Genomic DNA, 22,149 nt, shown 5'->3' with positions numbered 1-22,149 from the left:
CTAGTAAATGAGAGGAGGTTTGCAAAGTAGCATAGAGAGGTAATGGGAAGAAGAGAAGGAGAGAAAGAAGGAGTGGAAAGGGGAAAGAGGAGAATGAGAAAAGAAGGGGAAGTAGAGAAGGATGACAGAGGGAAGAAAAGAAGTAGGGAGGAGGAAGAGAGAGGGAGAAGAAAGTGATGGATAGGGTACAAACATGGTGTATGGAGAGCAGAAGGGTCAATAATTGTTTTTGGGAGTTAATGGTAAGATGAACTGATGTAAACATTTAACAATATAATATGATGTTAGTTATGTAATAGTATACATGTGGTTATTTGTTATGAAAATGAAAAAAAAACATATATATATATATATATATATATGTATGTATGCATGTATGTATGTATGTATGTATGTATGTATGTATGTAGGACCACGCGCAGCCCCCCCCGGGCCTGAGCTCCATTTTTGCTGGCAGAGCACTCAGGCCATAGGCGCTCCCGACATGAGTGATGTAAAGCTGGCCACGCCCACCCTGGCCACCCCACCCCCCGAGGTAAAACACAACACTGATGTGGCCCTCAATGAAATCGAGTTTGACACCTTGTTATAGAAGTTACTTAGGCTGAGAGGAAGACAGGCAACCTTTAAGTCTGAGTGTAACACTAGTCTTTTGGGATAAAATCAGCATAAAAGCTAAACTGGAATTAACTGAATTGGAATTTGAATCGAATTGATTTAATACAGTTAACATTGTATCTTCTCCACGTGTCTATTAACTCCCTGATTCTGCCATACTAATGTTTACCATTCAACGGGGGCTACCCATGCAATCTGGAGGACGACAAGGTTGCACAGGTAGCCCTCGAATTATGACCACAACTGAGCCCACCATTTCTGTTGCTAAATGAGACATTTCTAATTGAGCGTTGCCCCATTTTACAACTTTGCTGGCCACAGTTGTTAAGTGGCTCACTGCAGATGTTAAGCTAGTAACATAGTTAAGTGAATCTGGCTCCCCCATTGACTCTGCTTGTCAGAAGATCACAAAAGGTGATCACAAAACATATTCCCCTCCAAAGTCCAATCTTGCTCTCCTTCTGATTGCAGAAGCTTCCAAAGGATCTGAGTTCTACAGCTTAAATAAGCATGTTGAGATTCAAATTGTATTTTCTCATATATATTCTATATAATTCATAAATGGCATATGAGAAAAAAGACCATCTTATTCAAAGAGGAAATGGCAAGGGTGAAAGGAAAAACTCGGCGCTACCTACCTATAATTGTGGAACCAATTAATGACGGTGCTGGTCTTCAAGTTGAGCTGTGTGGCAAGTTCCTCGATAGTTTTTGGTGATGGGTATGGCTTTTGCTGATAGGCTCGTTTCAGAGCTTCTTTCTCTTCCGGAGCCAAGACAACCCGTGGCTTCTTGAGCTGATGCTGTGGTTGTGGGCTGGCCCCCTGGCTGTAATCTATTCCAGTGGAAGATGATTCTGAAGGCTGGCTGTCACTGACGGAGCTGTGCCGCCGTTTCATGTATGCTGGAAGACAAAGGAAGCCATGTCGTCAGCCGGAGACAGAAGAGACGAATGGGGAAAGCTGGTTCAGAATGAAAAGGTTTTGCAACTCTATGGGGGCATATGAGATCTGCTTAAAACTTAGCCAAGGCACATCTATTAAGACTGACAGTCTCTTTCCACGTTTCATGCACAAGATGTTTCTAGTCATCCTGTAGGGCAGGGGGTCTCCAACCTTGACAACTTTAAGACCTGTGGACTTTAACTCCCAGAGTCCCTCAGCCAGAAAGCTGGCTGGAGAATTCTGGGAATTGAAGTCCACAAGTCTTAGAGTTGCCAAGGTTGGAGACCCCTGCTGTAGGGTACTGTGTGGAATCTGAAATGCGCTCAGAATAAACGGGATTGTATCTCATAGTAGATCAAATCAGACATTAGATCTAGTGTCAGTTTTCAATTTGGTGAATGGCAAAAGACAGCTGTCCCCTAACAGTTTACCATTTGCAGTAATACTCCTCTCTTTCTGCATTTAACCACTGAAACAATGCTTGGCTTAATCAACCCATAAACAGGCTTTGTTTGATTTTTGTTTAATTATAAAACTTATGATAAAATAAATTCCTTAGTTTAGAATTTGGTAAGTGCTTATCTTTTGCCTAAGGTTTCAGCAGGGAGGTATTTCAGATTCAATAATAATAATAATAATAAAATTAACAATTGGTGAGCCACCTAGTTAACTCCTGAAAGAAGATTGCACAGATTGACTACAAACAATAATACGACAAAGTAGTAATAATAGTACAATGGAATATCTGCAAGAAAGACCACTTGTCTGCAAATAAGAACCGATGGGATCACAAAATAGACAAAATAATAGAAAATGAAGACTTAAAGTTATCTGGGATTTTATTTATTTAAAATGTTTATGCAGTATAAACTGTCTGTCTTCTAACCAGCCCTGGGAAGCTTCTAATCTTTAGAATTCAAGCAAACACCTGCCACTAACACCCCAGACTTAACAATTGTTGAAAAGAAAGACAGAAAAAATCTGGGTAGTAGACACCGGAGTACTGAAGATAGCAGAAGAGAAGAGAAAGAACTGGATAAAATTATAAAATACAAAGACGTGGAAACAGAAGTAGAATGACTGTGACAAAAGAAAGCAAAGAGAGTGCCAATAGTAATAGGTGCCTTTGGTACAATTCCAAAATAGCTGGAGTGCCACCTGTAGAGCATCTACAAAATCGCCATGAGACAATCTCAAAAGGCAGCTTTACTTGCCCTGTATCCTGTTACACTACCTTTAATGCCATCAAACAATGCCTGCCTATTCCAGGAATGGATAGGTGGATAAAAATGCCAAACCCAGTCTAAACAACTGTGCAATGAACTACAATACAAATTCTACCATCCTGAAGTCTGCCTATTCCTGGCTTACCTCCACAGGAGGCCAGGCAAGTTGACCTATGACAATTAATGTCTTGACTACTGTATGAGTTACGTAATATCCAACTCATTTGAATAACATCTGTTTGCAGGTAACTGCCTTAAGGATAAAAAGGTGATTTCTACACTGGGATTCCAGTTTGAGAGAGCCAACTGGTCATCTGGCATGTCTTAACAGAAATCTGGACACATCAGCCTCCATGAAAATCTTTGCAACTGAACCAGACTTATCTACCTAATGCTTCTATTCCCTGATTGATGCTTCAGCTTGCAATCCTTAATAATGCTTCTAGGTTTATGTCTGCTCCTACCTCTTTCTGTCCTGTTTTGTTACTTTGGAACGCAGCCTTCACCTGATGTAAATTTGGGGTTGGCTCCTGGATCTTTGCCTGCTGATTCAGATGCCTGATTTGCAGCCTATTTCAGGCGGTGTTTATTATCCTGCAGCTAGCCCAAAGTCCCATTTATCCTACCTGAGATGCTAGAGGTCATATTAGAGTATTTCTGCTGGCAAAGCATCTATTTCTTCATTATAGATCCTCCTGTAAACACAGTATCCTTGAACTGCCATTTCTGCTAACCTCAAGCTAGCTACCTCCTTTCTCTAGAGAACGTAACTGGGGGTCTGCATTTCATTTATATTTATGGTTAAAGACTGAAAAGCCCTTTTACAATAGCAGTCATGTCCTGCATAACTAGGCCTCAAGTAATTTTATATTTCCTAAATTAATTAAAAGGTTAAATCGAATAAACTAATGATACAAATAATTTAACATTTGTTAGCTTTACTAAGGAGGATTACAAATTCTGCACAGTTGACTCAGCCTTCCATCCATCTGAGGTGGGTAAAAGGAGGACCCAGATTGTTGGGGGCCATATGCTGACTCTGTAAAACACTTAGAGAGGGCTGTAAAGCACTGTGAAGCGGTATATAAGTCTAGGTGCTATTGCTACACTATATCACATATGTACTTATATGAAAGCTGCATTGGTGGCTAGAGTGTGAATGAGCCTACTCAGTAGGCTATTTTTCTTCACTCCTTGGTCCTGTCCCATTAAACCACTATTTTCAATCCACATGTAAGCAGCAGTGGCAACTAAAATCTTATCCTTGGATTTCCCTTCAGGTCTTCTACTCAGTTGCCAAATTTGAAGACCTCTGCCATACAGATATATGATTGTAATAGACTAATTTGATTAATTGATCTTTGGTGGATCGGATTATTCCATACTACCCTGGTTGTTCTGCTATTGTTACCTCCTCCAGCCCTATATTTATTTTCTATTTATATTATGTATATTCACTGTTTTTAATATGACTGTACACCGCCCCGAGTCCCTTTTGGGAGAGGGGCGGTCTAGAAATTAAATAAAAGTTAAAGTTAAAGTTAAAGTTGTTAAATGTTTTGATGGAACAAGTTGTTTGAAGAGCTATCAGCATTTAAGATCACAAGAGGGCGCTTGGAACCTGTGGAATTTGTGATTCTGCTTTCCTGTTGGGAGATGACTGTTTTGATGACTTACAACAATGATAGGAAACTTAATACTCCTATAGCTGTTATTAATTTCCAGCAGTGTCAGCTGGGGGAGGTTTCTATCTCAGAAATATGTGGAAGTCCACAGGTTTTGTATCCTAGCGATTAATGTTTACCAAATGTGACCTGGCCTGTCTCATAATGATTGAAGCATCTCCTAGAGAGCACACTGATTGGGTTAGCCTTACATAGAGTCCTCGTCCTACAATCTGTGTATGTGGTGAAATAATTTTTGAAAACCTGATGGCCATCTATTCCCTGACCTAATCTAGTATCCTCCTCAGTGGTGGGTTGCAGGCGGTACGCCCTGGTAGGGGCGTACTGGAGCCTGCCCGGAGCACCGGGTACCGTTCCAGTACGGTGCTCCGAAGGGCCCACCTGCCCGCCCTCACTCCTTACCTGTTTTTAAAGTCTTTGGCGCTTCCGCGCACAGCGCGTACAGCACCTGCGCAATGCTCCGCTGAGCAGTTGGAGCGTCACGGAGGCATCACTGGACAGTATGATGCATGCGCATGCTCCGCGCATCCATGTGGACACCGCCGGGCCCATTCCATCCGTACCGGTTGGAACGGGATCCGGAACCCACCATTGATTCTCCTGATACTGGAGACAGGATAGTCGTGAAAAGCGATAATAATGAGTTTTTCTACTGCTCTATTATGGTCTTCTATGGAAATCAAATATTACAAAATGAAGACAATAAAAGAGGACAGTTCAGATATGGTGGCCAGAAAGCTTTAATTAAGAGGGGATTGAACTAATTCAAAGTGATTGGGTTATTGGTGGCTATTAGTCTTGATAGCTGCTTTCTCTCTTCTGAATCAGAAGCAATATTGGGCAGAGGACAATTTGGGCTACAAATTTAAATTCAGAATACAGCTAGAAGGGACCTTGGAGTTTTCTAGTCTCCTGCTCAAACAGGAGACCCTATATCAGGGGGTGACAAACTCGCACTGTCATGGTGGTGTCACGTGACATATCGGGACTTCCCCCCCTTTGCTAAACTGGGTGGGACCAGCATGTGACACCCTGCCCTATATCATTTCAGACAAGTGGCTGTGCAGTCTCTTCTTAAACCCCCCTCTCTCCCCAGTAATGAAGCACCCTCAACCTCTGAAGGAAAGCTGTTCCACAGGTTAATTGTTCTCACTGTTAGGAAATTTCTCCTGAATTCCAGGTTGTTTCTCTCCTTGATTAGTTTCCATCCATTGTTTCCTGCCCTGACCTCTGGTGCATTGGAAAATAACTTGACCCCCTCTTCTTTGTGGCAGCCTTCAAATATTGGAATACTGGTATCATGTCACCACCAAAATTAATGGAGGAAGCTGGATTCACTTAATGACTATGTGATTTGCTTAACAACCACAGCAAAAATATTACCAAATCAGGCATAACTCACTTAATGACCATATGGCTTAGTGATAGATGTTCCGATCCCAACTATGATTGTAAGTTGAGGACTACCTGTATCTGCTTGGACTACTGCATGTGTTCTATGTCGGACTACAGTTAAGACAATTCTGAGCCAGCTAGTAAAGAAGACTAGTGGCTTACTTGGTGCCAAAAGTACTTTATATCCGTGGTCCATGACCTGTAGTCATTTCCTACTGCCTTCTAGGTGCAATTCAAATGGCGGGTTTAATCTGTAAAACCTCTATATACATCTGAGGTATCTACAGAACCATCTTCTCCAACTGGAATTGAAATATCCACTTCATGGATCCTTGGTAAAAATGATTGTACTTCTCCAAACAATTTGAAAAGCGAGGTAAGGGTTGCAAGCTTGGCTTTTTAGTGGCCAACTCTGGATTTTATTCTAATAGCATCCTAGACAAACTATCTAACTAGTTTGTGGAAGCTGCTAAATTGATTCGGAAGGCTTATGGTGATTGAGATGACGTCTACAAAAGGTTACTTGTTTTTTCATTTAATTATCAGAATTACATCCCATCTCTTGCTCAGGAGCTTGAAGCGGTGCATAATTATGACTTATTTAGGGCAGTTACCTACGATGTTTTTATATTCTGCAGTTGTTGTAAAATGTCTAGCTGACTGCATTAAGCATACACTGAGTAAATAAACATTATTTATGTATTTATTGGATATATAACCCACCATTTACTTTGGAGTTCCTGTGTTTTGTGACGTGGAACCTTTCAGCCATTCTTTTTCTCAAACTGCTTTTCTTTTTGGATAATTATTGGATAAAATAGGACAACTAACTCAAGCTTAGATGCTTCTACTGTATCCTTGGCTGCAGGGCTAGTTTAATCTCATGCTTTTGACTAATTTTAACTTTCCTGGATCATATTAAACACTTCTTCCCACACACGAACCTTTCCGGTGTTTTATTTATTTATTTATTTGGATATCTAAGGCAACCCAATTGAAAACACCAACTCTGGGTGGCCCACAAGCTGTGGGAACTGCATGACTCAGAAGGTTATGCTCTTGGCCAGTGACATTTGAAACATATTGAAAACATTTTTCAATTAAACCAGAGAGTCATCCTGGGCTGGACATCAATTCCCCTCCCCCTTCGAGCGCAGAAGTGACAGAAGTTACCTTTCTTCTCCATGCGCTTCATGTCCATCAGCTTCTCTACATTGTTTGGGTCATTGAGCCACAGCTGCATGCGCACAAATGGCTCCCGGCCCTTCAAACTCAGTTTGTGCCAGGGCTTTGGGCGAGCAAGTAGGTCTGAGACTGAGCCTTGGGTCAGCCCCAGGATCGTTTCCCCAAACAAACGCTGACCTGCAAAAGAAATGCAAACGTTACGTTATTGATGCTAAAAAGAGAGAAAAATACCAAGCACAAGAGAAACGAGACTTTTATAGATCTGGATGCAAATGAAGGAAAAACAATATACTTGAAAATCAAAAGATGCTCGATTGTGTGGGCTTTTCTGAACAAGGATACAACCCCTAAGGTCTACCAAGCAGTTTATAGGGAGGTGGCTAATTCTTTTGGCCACTAGAGAGCTACCTGATATCTGTACTGAAGAGGAAGACTGATCAGAGCCAGTCTTTAAGTGCTTTTCATTTCAAAGGCCTGGAATTTGGCATACCAATTCATTCACAGAGTGGGGTTACAATAAAATGCTTCTGTTTTGTGTAGTAACTGTGAAAAAAAATTGCTTGCTCCTTAAGTCATGATACAAGGAACGTTTTGATTCAGAAGCTCTTACATCATTTTGGATTCTGAGTCAGTTCTTAAACATGTAACAAAGAAGGGACACTTTAGCAAAGAGTATCTGAATGGTCAACAACCAAGACTGTCACAGGGCTATAACTCCAACAGGTATTCACCAAAGCAGTTGGCCAGCTCAAACTTTTCTACTTTCACTATCAGCCTTCTGGTATTTGAAATTCTGTACAGAATGTGAGCGCCAGTCTGGTATTGTGGTTAAGGTACCAGGCTAGAGACCTGGAGGCTGTGGGTTGTTAGGTATAAAACCAGCTGGTTGACTTTGTGCCAGTCACTCTCTCTCAGCCCAAGGAAGCAGGCAGTGGCAAGCTACATCTGAAATCTTTCCAAGGAACTGCAGGGAAATCTCCAGGCAGTCACTTGAAAGCATCAAAAAAGCCCCTCTCTAAGGAAGATGAGCAATTTCTAAACCTGGTAAACAAACAAACAACAAACTAAAAAGCAAACAAAACCAAATCCAACATTGATCTAGTAGCATTAGACAAACATATACTTTCATACATTTTTCCCTAAAACCTTTCTTATTTAATAAAAGTCAAACGATGATTAATGCTTTTCATTAAAAGAGTAAAGGCTTATAAAGTGATCTCATGAAAGCAGACATGCAAATAAGAGTAAAAAGAAAAGTGGGATAGGATAGCATTATACTGTAATCCAAATTAGATATGATTAAAATCAGAATTAACGACGTGCTTTAAAGACTCCAGCAGTGAAGTGGGATATAAATCCACAATGGAAATTTAAAAAAAAAACCCTTTTGATTCTGCAGTTCCCGAAATGATTTATGGAAAATGAAGCTGAGGGGAGAAATGCATAATGCCTTTTGAGGGTAGAAAGGCCTATTCTACAAGAATTTATGACTGTGTTATAATAGTTAAGACCTCGACTGGAACCACGGAGTCCCAAATTTTACTCCTGGAAGCTCCTGTAATGACATGGGGCCAGCGTCTCTCTCTTTCTGCCCAGCCTCTCCCAAAGAGTGCTGTGTTTGCTGCCGTCACTGAATGAAAGGTGGGATATCAATCTTGTAAGGAGATAAAAACATATTTATATTGCCTGCCAGTCACCGGAGCCGATGAGGCACGCATGTTGTGACCAAAGCAGGGCATCTCCTCACGCAAATCCCAACCCATCGATTATGGTTATGACAGCCGCAAGACTTCAAGACTGCAACTTCAAACCAAATGAATTACACCCAAATGTAGGCCCATGAGTGAATGTACAAGAACGCCCACTCTCCCCACTTAATTTCTTTGAAGGTCTAATTATCTGGATAACTTTGTCCTTCCCCCAGGGTTGCTGTTTTCATGGGCAGCAGGACAAGACTGATTCTCCTAGCTGGGAACAACTTCCTGCTGTTCAAGGTTGAGGACCTTACAAGGGAGATAATGGAAACAAAGACTAGCAGCAGACTGAAACAATTTCCAACCTGCATTTCCTCAAGTCAGCGCCTGCCATTCAGGGCACCAGATGCTCAAACCGTACTGTGGTCAGGCTTCAGGAGAGAGCCATTCCATTAAGCTAATCGAAACCATTCAAACAATCAACCTGGCACACCCTTGCTCCCTGCTCAGCCGCTGGCATGCCAAAGCCTTCTGGAGGGCAAACTGTGCGTTTTTGTTTTTGTTTTAAATTCCAAGACCAAATGAACCTTAACTATCAGGATGGAAAGTTTTCATTTTATCTATTTTTGCCTTCACAGAAACTTTCTTAGTGAATGAGTCTGCTCCAAGCCTAATGCTCAGTTCATATGCACACCTGAATCTGTGGAAACTTTAAAAAAGACTTCTGTACTTCTCCTTCCAATTTGATGTCAATTATACAAATGTGAAGGTTCCTAATTCCGAGGATGGTCTGGTTTATCTTTGCAGCAGTGGCTGAAAGGACAGGTGCCAAAATATGTCTGTCTTCCCTGTTGTTCTTCCATCCCATAAATGTCATTTATGCAGCAACTTTTTTTTTTTAAATAGGAAATAATTTCCTTGGATTGATTTCATTTTAGCAAGCATTGCCTTGCTGGAAACATTTACGGGATACCACACAGCCATCTTGCCCAACTCATCATCCTCCAGGTATGTTGAGACTATAATTGGGTTAGCATTCTGGAAGTCTAATCCACCTGGAAGGTGCCTAAATGGGAAGGAAATGCAACCTACTCACCAAAGCTCCACAAGAGCAGCATAGAATTGAAAGAAGAGGTTAAAGGTCTTAGGTTTTAACCACTTCTTTAGCCAGGAGTTCTTTAACTCATTTAAGGCCATTCACTCTCTCTCAACCCTAATGAAGGAGACAATGGGAAACCGCTTCCAAAATGAGTCCATGTAGTTACAAAGGTTCAGTCATAGACACATACACAAAAAAAACCCCTCTGGAAGGGTTTAAGCCAACAAGTCCAATCTTCTGCTATCTGCAGGGATCTAAATCAAACTATCTCCAATAAGATGGCCTGATGGTGGGATGGGTGGCACAGCTGCCCATCCTCTGCTTGAACACGTTCAGGAAAGAGGAATCTACCACCTGTGGGCCATTGGCTTCACTTATTTATTATCTGTCAGATTTAAAACTATCTCCTATGAAAACCAATCTCAAATCATTTTCCAAATTATAAAATGCAACAATGAAACAAGAAACGAAAACAGTACAAAATAAAACTAATTGAAAATGTTCTAGTGGAGAAGAAAATAGAAGCAAAAGACCCTTCCACGCACCATTTATAACACAGAAGGCCTGCCCCAGATGGAACAATAAGTCTCCCGCAAAACTATAAGGATATAATAATGTCACAATAATTTCAGGAAGGTTCTGAGTGTAGATGCTATCAATGAAGAAGGCCCTGCTTGGCTAATAAGGCATCACTGTGTAATCCCGGTGTCTAGCCACTGACACAAAATATTTACATGCCAAAAGCCAACTCCTGAACTTGGCTCAAAGAGTGATGGGATGTTCACTTCATTAGCAAACAAAGTAATATGTGCATGACTGATGCCCAATCTGGTGAGGTGGCTATCACATTCTAGAATCTAGATGAATAATACAGTAATCAAAAACCTTTCTTGCTACTGGATCTCTGCAACCAGTATTCATTTGCACACCCTCTTCCATCTGCAGTCTTTTTCAAGCCATCTTATTGAAAACTGCCAGCAGTGTCTTCTTACCTCCAGACCTCCTACAGTCTCATTTCTATGACTATGACTCCCGATTTTAAAAGATGCATACCTGCCATTGCATTGGTTGGTTTCAATATTTTATATTGGATTTATATTTATGTATTTATCAATTTACTTATTATTTAATCATTAATTTATATTGAATAAAACATCCAATATGCTTTTGCTTCCTACTGTTTATCAGAGGCTCTCAGTTTCTTGTTTAAAAGTTTTACTATCTAGATGATAATCGTATTGATAGTCTTTGTTTCTGTGGATGGAGAAGACTTAAAAATATTCCAAAATCTATTAATTAATAAAGAGGATCATATCAAGAGATTGATAGAATTAAGCACTATTTATTGTGGGGTGAAGCCATGATGGTTAAAGAACCTTTTACTTGGGAGGTCCTTTCATGGGTTTTCCCCATCTTGGATATGGAGCAAAGGAGTTTTTATCGGCAGCTTTCAAACAGTCTCCAAGGGGACTGACATCTCTTCAGACATTTTTTCCCCCACCTGACACAGATCTTTCCATTTTGTTAAACCTTTTGACTTCAGATAAACTGCTTATTCTGACTAATGCTGCTTTTATAGCAGTATTTTTTTTTTAAAAATTGTGCAGCATTTTGATGTATTCAGTCTTGTTCTTGAGACTGAACTCTTTTATGCCGCAGTTAAATTTACGATATGATATATTGAACAGAAAAGTGGGGGATTGGGATTACATCAAACATTCCTCTTCATTTTCAAGAGGTTTCTGAGCTTTCTAGGCAACCTTCAACATATTGGACTATTCTTGGATGAAAAGGTCCCCGTACAAAGAAGATGGATGAGGATGGAGGGTGTGAGAGGAAACTTTCTGTTTGTCCTATGGAGCTTACGGTATTTTTTTCTTCTACATCTGGGCAGTGGAATGAATACAGAGGGGGATTCAGTGAAGTTTTCTCTAGCTGTAACTGAAGCACAGAGGAGGAAAATTGTCTCAGTGAAGGAAAAAGAAGCGCTGTGGCAAAAGGCTTTACATTCAAGCAGACGAATTACATCTCAATGATTACTATTGCCACATATCTATACATGAAATCGAGAACTTGATAACGCCTCCTCCCACCACCCCAAATTTCATGCAAAAACAGGATCCGGATGTGAATATTTCACCATGGATAACTGCTTGTGTTCAGTCATCTACACAACATAGAAATTTCAAAGGGATTGTTATTAGCAACATTTATAGATCTGAAAATCACATTGGTGGCTGCAGTTATCTAAAACTATGTCTTCTCTTTTTTGTCTTGTCGGAATACTTTATTCTACCGTTTCCCTGAAAATAAGAACTCCCCAGATAATAAGCCCAATCGGGCTTTTGAGTGCATGCGCTAAAATAAGCCCTCCCTGAAAATATTGCAACACAGCCATGAGGTGACCACCCTCGCTGCTTCCTGCACCTCAAAAATAATAAGGCCTCCCTGAAAATAAGGCCAAGCACTTATTTCGGGGGGTCAAAAGAAAATAAGACCCTGTCTTATTTTTGGGGAAACACGGTAACATGGAGGTCCTAAAGATGGCGGTGAGCCAGTCAGTTTAAATATTTGGCAATCACTGTGTAATTTTCTCCTCACGAGAGTGATATTTCTCCTGATTTCCATACAGGAAAGGAACACCTTACTCCTCCTTCAAAGATCTATTACTTCAGGACTCCTTCTGGAAGTAGTTCTCTCTCCAGCTGATCCTCAACAAGAATCTTTTCTCCCTTCAATTCAAGCTGATGGAAAATTTCTGAGGACTTATATTACAGATGTTCTGGCCAGAAAGTAGCCAAAAGGAAGGTCATCTCCTTTCAGGACTCCATTGTTACCAAATATATTGAGTTGTTAATACTGGAGTTACTTAATCACTTTGCTATATAGAATACTTATTAAAAACATGAAATATACCTTACAATTTTGAGAGGAAATTGAAATGTATTGCTGGTATTAGCCAACCCGTGTACTAGATTTTATAAAACAATTATACTGTACAAGTTTGACTATTACTATATTTTTTGTAGTTTTAATAATGACATGTATTCTTTTGAAACCAACATCACAGCCTTTTATATGTAGGACTGAATTTGGCTTGCTTGGATTTATTAATCATCTTCACTACATCTTTATATCTACCCTATTTTTAATAATATATGTTTGCCAGTGAACACTGTGGACTTAAAATGATTATTAGAATGATCCTAAACAGAGAAATGGGATGGCTGGTGGTTAAGGCACCAGGTTAATAATAATTAATAATTTATTAAATTTCTAGACCGCCCCCTCTCCCCAGAGGGACTCGGGGCGGTGTACAGGAATAAATTTAAAACATGCAACAATCATACACATAGGTAAAAATCAAATTAAACAACCCCTGTACAATTTATAAAAATTAAAAAACAGACCCTAAAACCAATCCTAAAAATTTAAAAATAGAACTGAGGTGGGATAGGTGGAATTAGGCCAAGCCGGCTAGCTAGGTTAGAAACTTTGAGACTCTGAATTCTAGTTCTGCCTTACGCATGGAAGCCAAGCGGGTGACTTAGGCCAGTCACTCTCTCTCAACCCAACTCACCTCACAGGGTTGTTATTATGGGGAAAATAGGAGGAGGAAGGAGTATTAGGTATGTTTACCACCTTGAGTTACTTATAAAATATAGTAAAAGGTGAATAGAACGGCATAGAAATTTATGAACTACTACACTTATTTCAGGATGCAACAAAAAAGGATGAGGAAAAGAAATTGAGTAGAGTCATTAATCCTCCTTCATGTACACAGGCATGAATATAAGAAGCCATCTCATCTTGAGCAGGCTCATTGGTCCACCAGCTCCATGAATGGCAAAAGGACTGGTAGGGATTCAGCAAGATTGCAGCAGCCTTTTATATAATCAGCCAACTTTGATCTGGAACCTCTGAGATTATTTAAAATTGTATATTCTGCAGGAATCTCAGCATGGGTCAAATTTATACTATGCACATCACAATGGAACAATTATTATTGGGAAGGGGGATCTGATTATTGCTGGGAAAACAGGATGTAAATGTCACAAAAGACTAGAGGAATGAGAGGAAGGGGATTTTGCTATTCATAGTGTCACTTAGCATGCGACAAGTTTGCAATTATTTTCATGCTAAAATTCGAAATGCTAGTGACATTGGCTAAGATGGAGACAACCAGAAGACATGAAATAGGTTACTTCTACCTCTAGAAAATCTAGAGATGTTGCAGAGGACACAAAGGAAATACTGATATATATTTATACCTAATGAATGTAACGTAATGTCAGCCACATAAAAACAAAAATCATGGCAGGGGCATTAAAGGTTTATGTAAAGTGACATTAAGAACAAGTGTCAATCAAAGCACCTATTCATGGTCTTCTTGAAGTACATACAGATGGAAAAAAGAATCAGGGATTTTGGTTTTCTGTACGCTCTGAAACACACAGAGAAATGTGGCTTCTGTGGAGATTTTGGAGAAGCCAAAGATTAATTTTCATTACAAGAAATAATTTTATATTGTAATGTTTTTTACAAAATATTATTTAAACATTTCTAGCCTACATGGACAGAAAGTAAATAAATTTTTTAAAAAAGAATGACTACAATTAGAAAGATTCTGGATAGTGAATGGGGCAGGGCAGAAATGACCTGTTTTACAACTCCCAGATATTATCTGTTGGACAAATTATGTTGGCCAGATATTGGCCATTTAAGAGTGCCCTTTTGCAAATTTCATTTCTTATATTTTGCAATTTGGAGTATTGTATCTCTTCTACTGTAGATGGCACTGTCTTAAATTGCTAACATACAACCAAATATTTTAATGACTGCACCCTTTAATTGTGCAGTTTCAATCAACTGGATGTACAGGTGGTCCTCGACTTACAACAATTCATTTAGTGAACTGTCGAAGTTACAATGGCATTGAAAAAAGTGACTTATGACCGTTCACATTTAAGTTCGCTGCAGCATCCCTGTGGTCACATGATCAAAATTCAGCTGCTTGGCAAGTTGTTCATATTTATGACGGTTGCAGAGTCCTGGAGTCATGAGATCAGTTTTTGCGACCTTCTGATAAGTAAGGTCAACAAGGAAGTCAGATTCACTTAACAACCATGTTTCTAACCCAACAAATGCAATGAATCACTTAGCAACTCTGGCAAGAAAAGTTGTAAAATGGGGCAAACTTACTGAAACAAATGTTTTGCTTGGCAACATACATTTTGGGCTCAATTGTAGTTATAACTCAAGGACTATCTGTATTTGTATAGTTTATTCTGCTGTGATTTTGGGCTTTTCTGATCACAGAATAATATACAATAAACTGTGATTGTTCATGAAGTGACAATGCAAGGAAAACTTTTTTGCTTATAGGAACAGTTTTTAACTAAGGGATCACACAATTTTGGCAGTGGTTTGCTCTCCAAAGTTGTTTCAATTTAGTTTCTAAACATTTCATTACCAGACTAGGTCACATCATCAACACACAATTTTGCCTCCAACATCATGGGAAGCTCAACCATGCACTAAAAGCAAGCAGTAGCAGTTGTAGCAGCTTTCCTGGTGCATGCATATTTATATACGTCCACAATTATATTAAAGAATGTAATCTGGAAGTCAGAAAGTCAAATCTTTATAGAGGTAAACTATAAAAGCATTTCATTTGCGGAGGAGAAGGCAAGCTTCAAAAATAACTTAACAGGAAAAAAAAGATACCTTTAAAAAAAAAGGCCAATTTCTGCATCCAATCTGGAACGATTGTGGATGATAATGAATTCATTGGACCCAATTTACACCTGCATTTGGCACTCTCTCACCAACTACACTTATGTTAACAGAATTTCTATAAGTAACATGGGTTGGTTAAACAGAGCCTGATATATTCAGAAACACTTAAACACAATTTGTGGAAAGAAAAAAAAAGTAATGAATTTAATAAATATAAATTTACTTTGAAACAATTGATGCCAGGTTTGTTTCTAACTCTTTGATCTCAGGAACTGTAAGAATCATGGGGGAGACAACGATAATTGGGAAATCCCCACATTCAGGTTTATTTGCCTTCAAGATGTTTTATTCATGTTTTATTCTTCTTAATAAACAATGGGAAAAATGTTACAGGTCCCTAACTGTTACTGTTTTTCTTTTCATCGTAATGACCCTCAACACTGAGGTAGGTTTAACTACTATGAATTAATCATGATAAATAATGATTGTGTCAAGGAATATTAGGTATTTCCCTAATACCTAATATTCAATTTTTGGGATAATATGGTCTTTTTCTAGATTAGGGCCAGTTAGAAATTAATTCTCAAGCAATCCATTAATAAGTAAATTATCCTCAGGACTAGAGAAGTCTAATGAATTTTGAATGCTATTTGCTCATTCTGCACAGTAACCTAATATAAGCCTATTCTAATAAAATATGGATAACTCAACAACATACAATTCTTACTGTAAGAATTTGCTAGGATAGGAAGGTCTGCCATACACATATTGTGCCAGTCAATACTGCACTGGAAGAAGTAGCGATGAAGCTCTGAGAAGCTACATCATCATTCTGTTATCTAATTTTTAATGCTACTAACTGATTACTAACTGTTACTAACTTAACAATTGCAATGATTCACTTAACAATTGTGTCAAGAAAGATAATAAAATGAGGCATAACTCAACAACTGTCTTACTTAGCAATGAAAATTTTGGGCTCAATTGTGGTCATAGGTCGAGGGCTACTGATTTTACTCTTGAACATTTTATAATTTTATATCAGGGGTGTCCAAACTTGGGAACTTTTAAGACTTGTGGACTTCAACTCCCAGAATTCCCCAGCCAGCATGGCTGGCTGGGGAATTCTGGGAGTTGAAGTCCACAAGTCTTAAAGTTCCCAAGTTTGGACACCCCTGTTTTATATTATTAGAATTGCACAAATTATTACTCATTATTACTGTCTGTCCGTCCGTCTGTCTGACCATCCACCCACAGGTAGTCCTTGACATACAAGCATTTATTCAGTGTTGTAACTTCATTTATGAAGTTACAACAGTTCTACTAAAAATGACTTCCAACAGTCCTCACACTTATGACTGTTGTAGCATCCTCACAATCCTGTGATCAAAATTTGGATACTTGGCCACTGGCATGAATTTACAATGTTTTGCAACACCTCAAGCTCAGGCAGGGGTGGGCTGCTGGGGGTTCGCAAGGGGTTCGGGAGAACCTTTAGCTAAGATTCTGTGCAGTTCGGAGAACCCCCAAATCCCATTCCTGGCTGGCCCTACCTCCCCATCGTCCCAGGAGTCCCCATGTGGCCCATTTTGGATGCAGGTAAGTGCAGGGCACGCGGTGGGGTGCGGGGAGGGCGAAAAAACAGGGCTACTGGAAGTTTGGGGAGGCTGGAAACGGGCTCATTTCTGGTCTCCAGAGGGAAAAGCCTCCAGAGGCCTGGGAGGGCAAACCCACTCATCCCCGCTGTGGTGCAGGAGGCCAACTAGGCCACGCCTACCTAGCAACCAGGCAGAGAACCCCTTGCTAAAATTTTTGAAGCCCACCCCTGGGCTCATGTGATTGCCACTTGCGACCTTTCCAGCTGACTTCCAACAACTAGTCAATTGGGGGAGTTGGATTTGCTTAACAGCCACATGATTCACTGAACAACTGCAGTGATTTGCTTAACAATTGTGGCAAAGGAGGTCCCGAAATTGGGTTTGCTTGACTTAACAGTCTTGCTTAACAGCAGAAATTCCCAATTGTGGTTGTAAGTTGAAGACACACACACCCTCTCTGTCTCTGTCTCTCTCTCTCAACTTCCATGGCCAATTAAATATTCTCAAACAACCTCTTTTTTTCATGTCTAAAAACAACTCATTTTATTTAATCAACTAAAACTTGAGCTCAGTTGCTAAATGTTTGTTGCATGTGATGTACACATCTATTTTTCTGTCTTTTTAAAAAACAAAATTCCAAAGCAGGTGATAGTAATGCAGGTACAATCCATAGGATGATTGACTCATTTTTGGTGTTTCCGATCCATCACAATTAAAGGAGAGAAAAGAGAGTGTGTGTGATCTTTGGAAGGCAGTTCTCTCAGGTTTACGCAAAGGCAACTGAACTTTACTTTTCCTTAATGACGTTAACGATGTTTCGCTTCTCATCCACCAGTTCTGAAGAATCTTCTTGAATGAGAAGTGAAACATCTTCGAGGAAAAACTAAGAAAGTCCAGTTGCCTTTTGAAAAAGCACCTTTGGGACAACCATTACCTGGATGACTGAGAATCTCCTTAGACCAGTGGTTCTCAACCTGTGGGTCGGGACCCCTTTGGGGGTTGAACGACCCTTTCACAGGGGTCGCCTAAGACTATCGGAAAATACATATTTTCGATGGTCTTAGGAACCGAGACACCAATTTTATGGTTGGGGGTCACCACAACATGAGGAACTGTATTAAAGGGTCGTGGCGTTGGGAAGGTTGAGAACCACTGCCTTAGACAATGCATGAAGAGGTTAATGGGTGGGGAATGAGAAAAATCTAATTAGCGAGTTCATTGAGTAGAGGGAAATGTGATAAAAATTATAGATGGGCTTCGGTCTTCTGATTGTCTGTCTGTCTGCCTCCAGAGCCTGTTTGCTGTTGTGATTAAAACACTGTGTGTCCTAGTCTTGCCTTAGGCACAAAGCTAGCTGGGTGACCTGGGCCAGTCAAATACTATTGGCTTTTAAGGCAATGGCTAACAAACTTCTGAAAAATCTTAGCAAGAAAACTGCAGGGACTAGTTTAGGCAGTTTCCAGGAGCCAAAAACTGATGAAGACACAAAAAAAAATGAAAACTAAAAAAAAAAAAAAGTACCTCTGCAAGCTTGCTATGCCCCAAAACTCTCTCTTTCCGTCCATTTTTTTTACCTGGGCACTAAATAAACTTTCAGTAAACTTATCTTTAGCCAAGTCATTTCATCCCTTGAAAAAGCAGATACATTAAAGTTCCTAAAATGATGAATACTTGGAATTAGTATCTGCTGCAAGAAAGGCGATCGTCATATGAGGAATGCTAAGATATTGTTCAAAGAGCTGGGCCCCTGCACAAATTTTGCACAAGCCCTACCAATTATCCACGTGCAAAGCCTTCTCTGAGTCACCAAATAATTACCATTGTTGACTTGTTTATAATTAGATATCCGACCTGTTCCTATTAGCAACGCAACATTTTAAAAAATGAACATTTAAAAACCCTGTACTGTAACAACGATCAAAAATACACACACGCACGGACGCACAAACATACACAAACACTTTTTTTTTTTTACCAAGGTTGTTGTCCGTGAGCACCTCTTTAACCCGCTTGGTGATGCCATAGGTATCAAGTTCCGGGGACATGGCGACCAGTTCCTGAATGCTGAGGGATGAATGGCCGGAGAGAGGCAATGGGGTTGTGCAGTGTGAATCCGAAGTTGAGGCCTCGCTCGACTCCTGCAGCTTGCCTTCCTTACTGGTTTCAATGGCCGGGCAGGGCTGCTGGACCAGTTCTGTCAAGCTTTTCACAGAGTCGCTGGAACTCATTGGGGAGTCCGGAGCAGGACTGCAACTGGCAGAGGTCTTTGGGGTGCTTTCTGAAAAATCAGCAGAGGGAAAGGAGAAACTTACTTTTAACAAAATAGTCCCGCATCTAGGTCTCGCTCCCAAAACTCCTTGTTTTTTAGCTATGTCAAACCCCAAAATTGCTGATAGTTGAAATATGCTCTTAACCTCTTCCCCTCTTGTCAGAAATGCATTTAAGGTGATGACTACAAAGGCCTAGATTCACAGATTTAGTTATTGAGATGTAAGTCATCTCAACCGCAGTAAAAACTTATTTTTTAAATTCCAAAGGAAAAAAATTGGTTAGTGTTTTGGATCCGTTACTGTACCAATTAATGATATGGAATAAATAAAAATAAAATAATATTTAATTGATTAAGGTGCCCTAAGATTCTTAGTTTCTGGAAAATACCAGTTTTCAGCAAGACCACTGAATGTGTAAAAAATAATAATAGTACAGCATTCTACGTCTTTTTACAAATCACAAAGTGTTATCTTAAATGGAAGTGAGTCCCCATTGAGAGACTTGATAGATCAGGTTAGGGATAGATCACAATGGTGAATATCTATATGGCTGCTAGGACTCGAAAAACAATTTTATAACACATAATCAATCAATCAATCAATCTAGAAGAAGAAATAATGTATCTGTAACACTGCATTGTTATTGCCACTTTTAAATTTTGCATTTCAAAAATAAGAAGCTGGCTATCTCAAGAAGTAATAAATACATGCCATTTCCTGAAGCAATCTTCTACTGCAAAAAGGTAAAGGTTCCCCTTGCACATATGTGCTAGTCGTTCCCGACTCTAGGGGGCGATACTCCTCTCCATTTCAAAGCCAAAGAGCCAGTGCTGCCCGAAGACGTCTCCGTGGTCATGTGGCCGGCATGACTAAATGCCGAAGGTGCACGGAACACTGTTACCTTCCCACCAAAGGTGGTCCCTATTTTTCTACTTGCATTTTTACATTCTTTCAAACTGCTAGGTTGGCAGAAGTTGGGACAAGTAATGGGAGCTCACGCCGTTACGCGGTGCTAGGGATTTGAACCACTGAACTGCTGACCTTTCTGATCGACAAGCTCAGCATCTTCGCCATTATGTCTCTTTTCTTCTACTGCGTAGAACATGTCAAATGTCATGGACTATAATTCTCATCAGTTCCAGACATCCTGGTCTCTGGCCACAAATTTCTGAAGGTTTTGGTTAAGGATCCCTGTCTAACATCTAAAGATTGACAGGAAAGGTGTCCAAACATTTATAGTCTAATACTGGCTGTATCTTTACTGGGAAAAAAAAAGAGAACAGCGTGCCCACCCCCTCCTTTTCCTATTGTGCTAACAGGGCTGTGGATATAATTTCCGAGTGGATTTTGATTCCTTGGTGTTGCAGATCGTAAGTAAAGCTGGTAAGAGGGGAGTGTGGAGAAGGACTAGGGATTTCCTTCACATTTGCTCTGGTTTGTTATCCCTCTTACTGGAACGAAGGAGCTTCAACAGCAGAGGTGGCGTTCCACCTTATCTATTCTCAGCAGCCTAGGATGGGATGTAGGTTGGTAACAAAATATAATGTACCGCAATAAATGACTAGCCCTCCTGCTCATCAAGTGTTTGCTTAAATAAGTACTTCTCCTAATGGTGCCAAAAGACATAAAGAGTCATTTTGCTAGGGTTTTCTTTCCATTCCTTACCCAACATGTGGAATAATATTTACTTTGGGGGGAAATAAATGTGAATGGAGCAGAAACTCCAGATGTAAACTTTGTGAAATTGATGCACATGCCAAGCAAAGTATTGGCAACTAAACACCGACAAGCTAGCTTTGCGCTCACTGCTGGAATTAAAAATCGAAACAATAATTTTCATGTTCTATTTTTGAGACTTGTAGATGTGAAACTCCAAAATAGAACCATGTGTGCACACATGCATATATTCTGGAGACTCCACATGTGGCAACTGACTTGTGAATTACACTCTAGTTATTGAGCTCCATGGAACTTCAATCACAGGATGAACTTGTACAACTCGTGCCTTTAAAATGTGTTGCATGAGCTGGCCCTTAGAAAGCTTGCCCATATGTTACTTTTCCAACGAGGAATATGTCTGAACCTTGTATTATTTTTAAAACTGTCTAAAAATAGTGGCTACATGAGACAGATGGCTCCCCCCCTCCCCATTCTTGGAATTGTAGGTGCAACAATAATTTTTAATGCAGCAGACAATCAACAGAACTGTCCTCCAATTTGGTACCGTCCTAATGTATCAAAAGCACCCGACCGGTTCTGAGATTTGTGAACCGGGGGTGGGTTGTTGCCGGCATTACTGTCGGTTCAGTGCACGTGCAATTTTGTGCACGGATGCTCGCTTCGCTCATTCACGCACCAGACACACACTGCGCACAAAGCACATGTAACCATAAATGCAATAAAAATTGCTCTGTGCATGTGCAGAAGCAAAAAGCAAGCTGGGAGAACCGGTTCGGGGGCGTGGCAGGTCTGGGTCACTGCTGGTTCCAGCAACTCAGGTCGCCAAACTACTCTCGGTTCAGCTGAACCGGTCCAAACCGCTAGAAACCCATCACTGTTGTGAACCCAATACATTAGGCAGCTACAGTCCATGGAAGGTTGGGATATATCCTGAGCAGAAATGGGTAAGTTGAGTCTCAAGGGAGACGTGGCTTTCACGTCTCTCTTGTTGGCTCAGCCTTAGAGTTGAGCGGCATA

At 40.2% G+C, this 22,149-nt stretch overlaps 1 protein-coding gene across 6 annotated transcripts in view; it reads right to left on the bottom strand.

Moving 5' to 3' along the window:
• Window positions 1-22,149, bottom strand: part of CUX1 (cut like homeobox 1) — a 376,350-nt gene that overhangs the window by 50,837 nt on the left and 303,364 nt on the right. For 5 of the 6 annotated variants that reach the window (XR_014174281.1, XM_081940389.1, XM_081940391.1 and 2 more), the window contains 3 exons: window positions 19,158-19,460; window positions 7,041-7,229; window positions 1,257-1,521 (listed from right to left, as the gene is read on the bottom strand). The exons of the other annotated variant lie outside the window; for it this stretch is intronic. Coding sequence is in view for 4 of the 5 variants with exons in the window: in XM_081940389.1 (XP_081796515.1) it covers window positions 1,257-1,521; window positions 7,041-7,229; window positions 19,158-19,460 (757 nt within the window). In the remaining variant the exon portion in view is untranslated. The remainder of the gene's footprint in view (window positions 1-1,256; window positions 1,522-7,040; window positions 7,230-19,157; window positions 19,461-22,149) is intronic. 6 annotated transcript variants of the gene reach the window in all.

The sequence above is a fragment of the Natrix helvetica genome (genome assembly GCF_964273705.1).
Source record: "Natrix helvetica genome assembly, chromosome: 2".
In the NCBI taxonomy this organism is placed as follows: Eukaryota; Metazoa; Chordata; class Lepidosauria; order Squamata; family Natricidae; genus Natrix; species Natrix helvetica.
The sequence above is the reverse complement of the archived record's forward strand: the minus strand, read 5'-3'. Positions and strand labels throughout refer to the sequence as shown.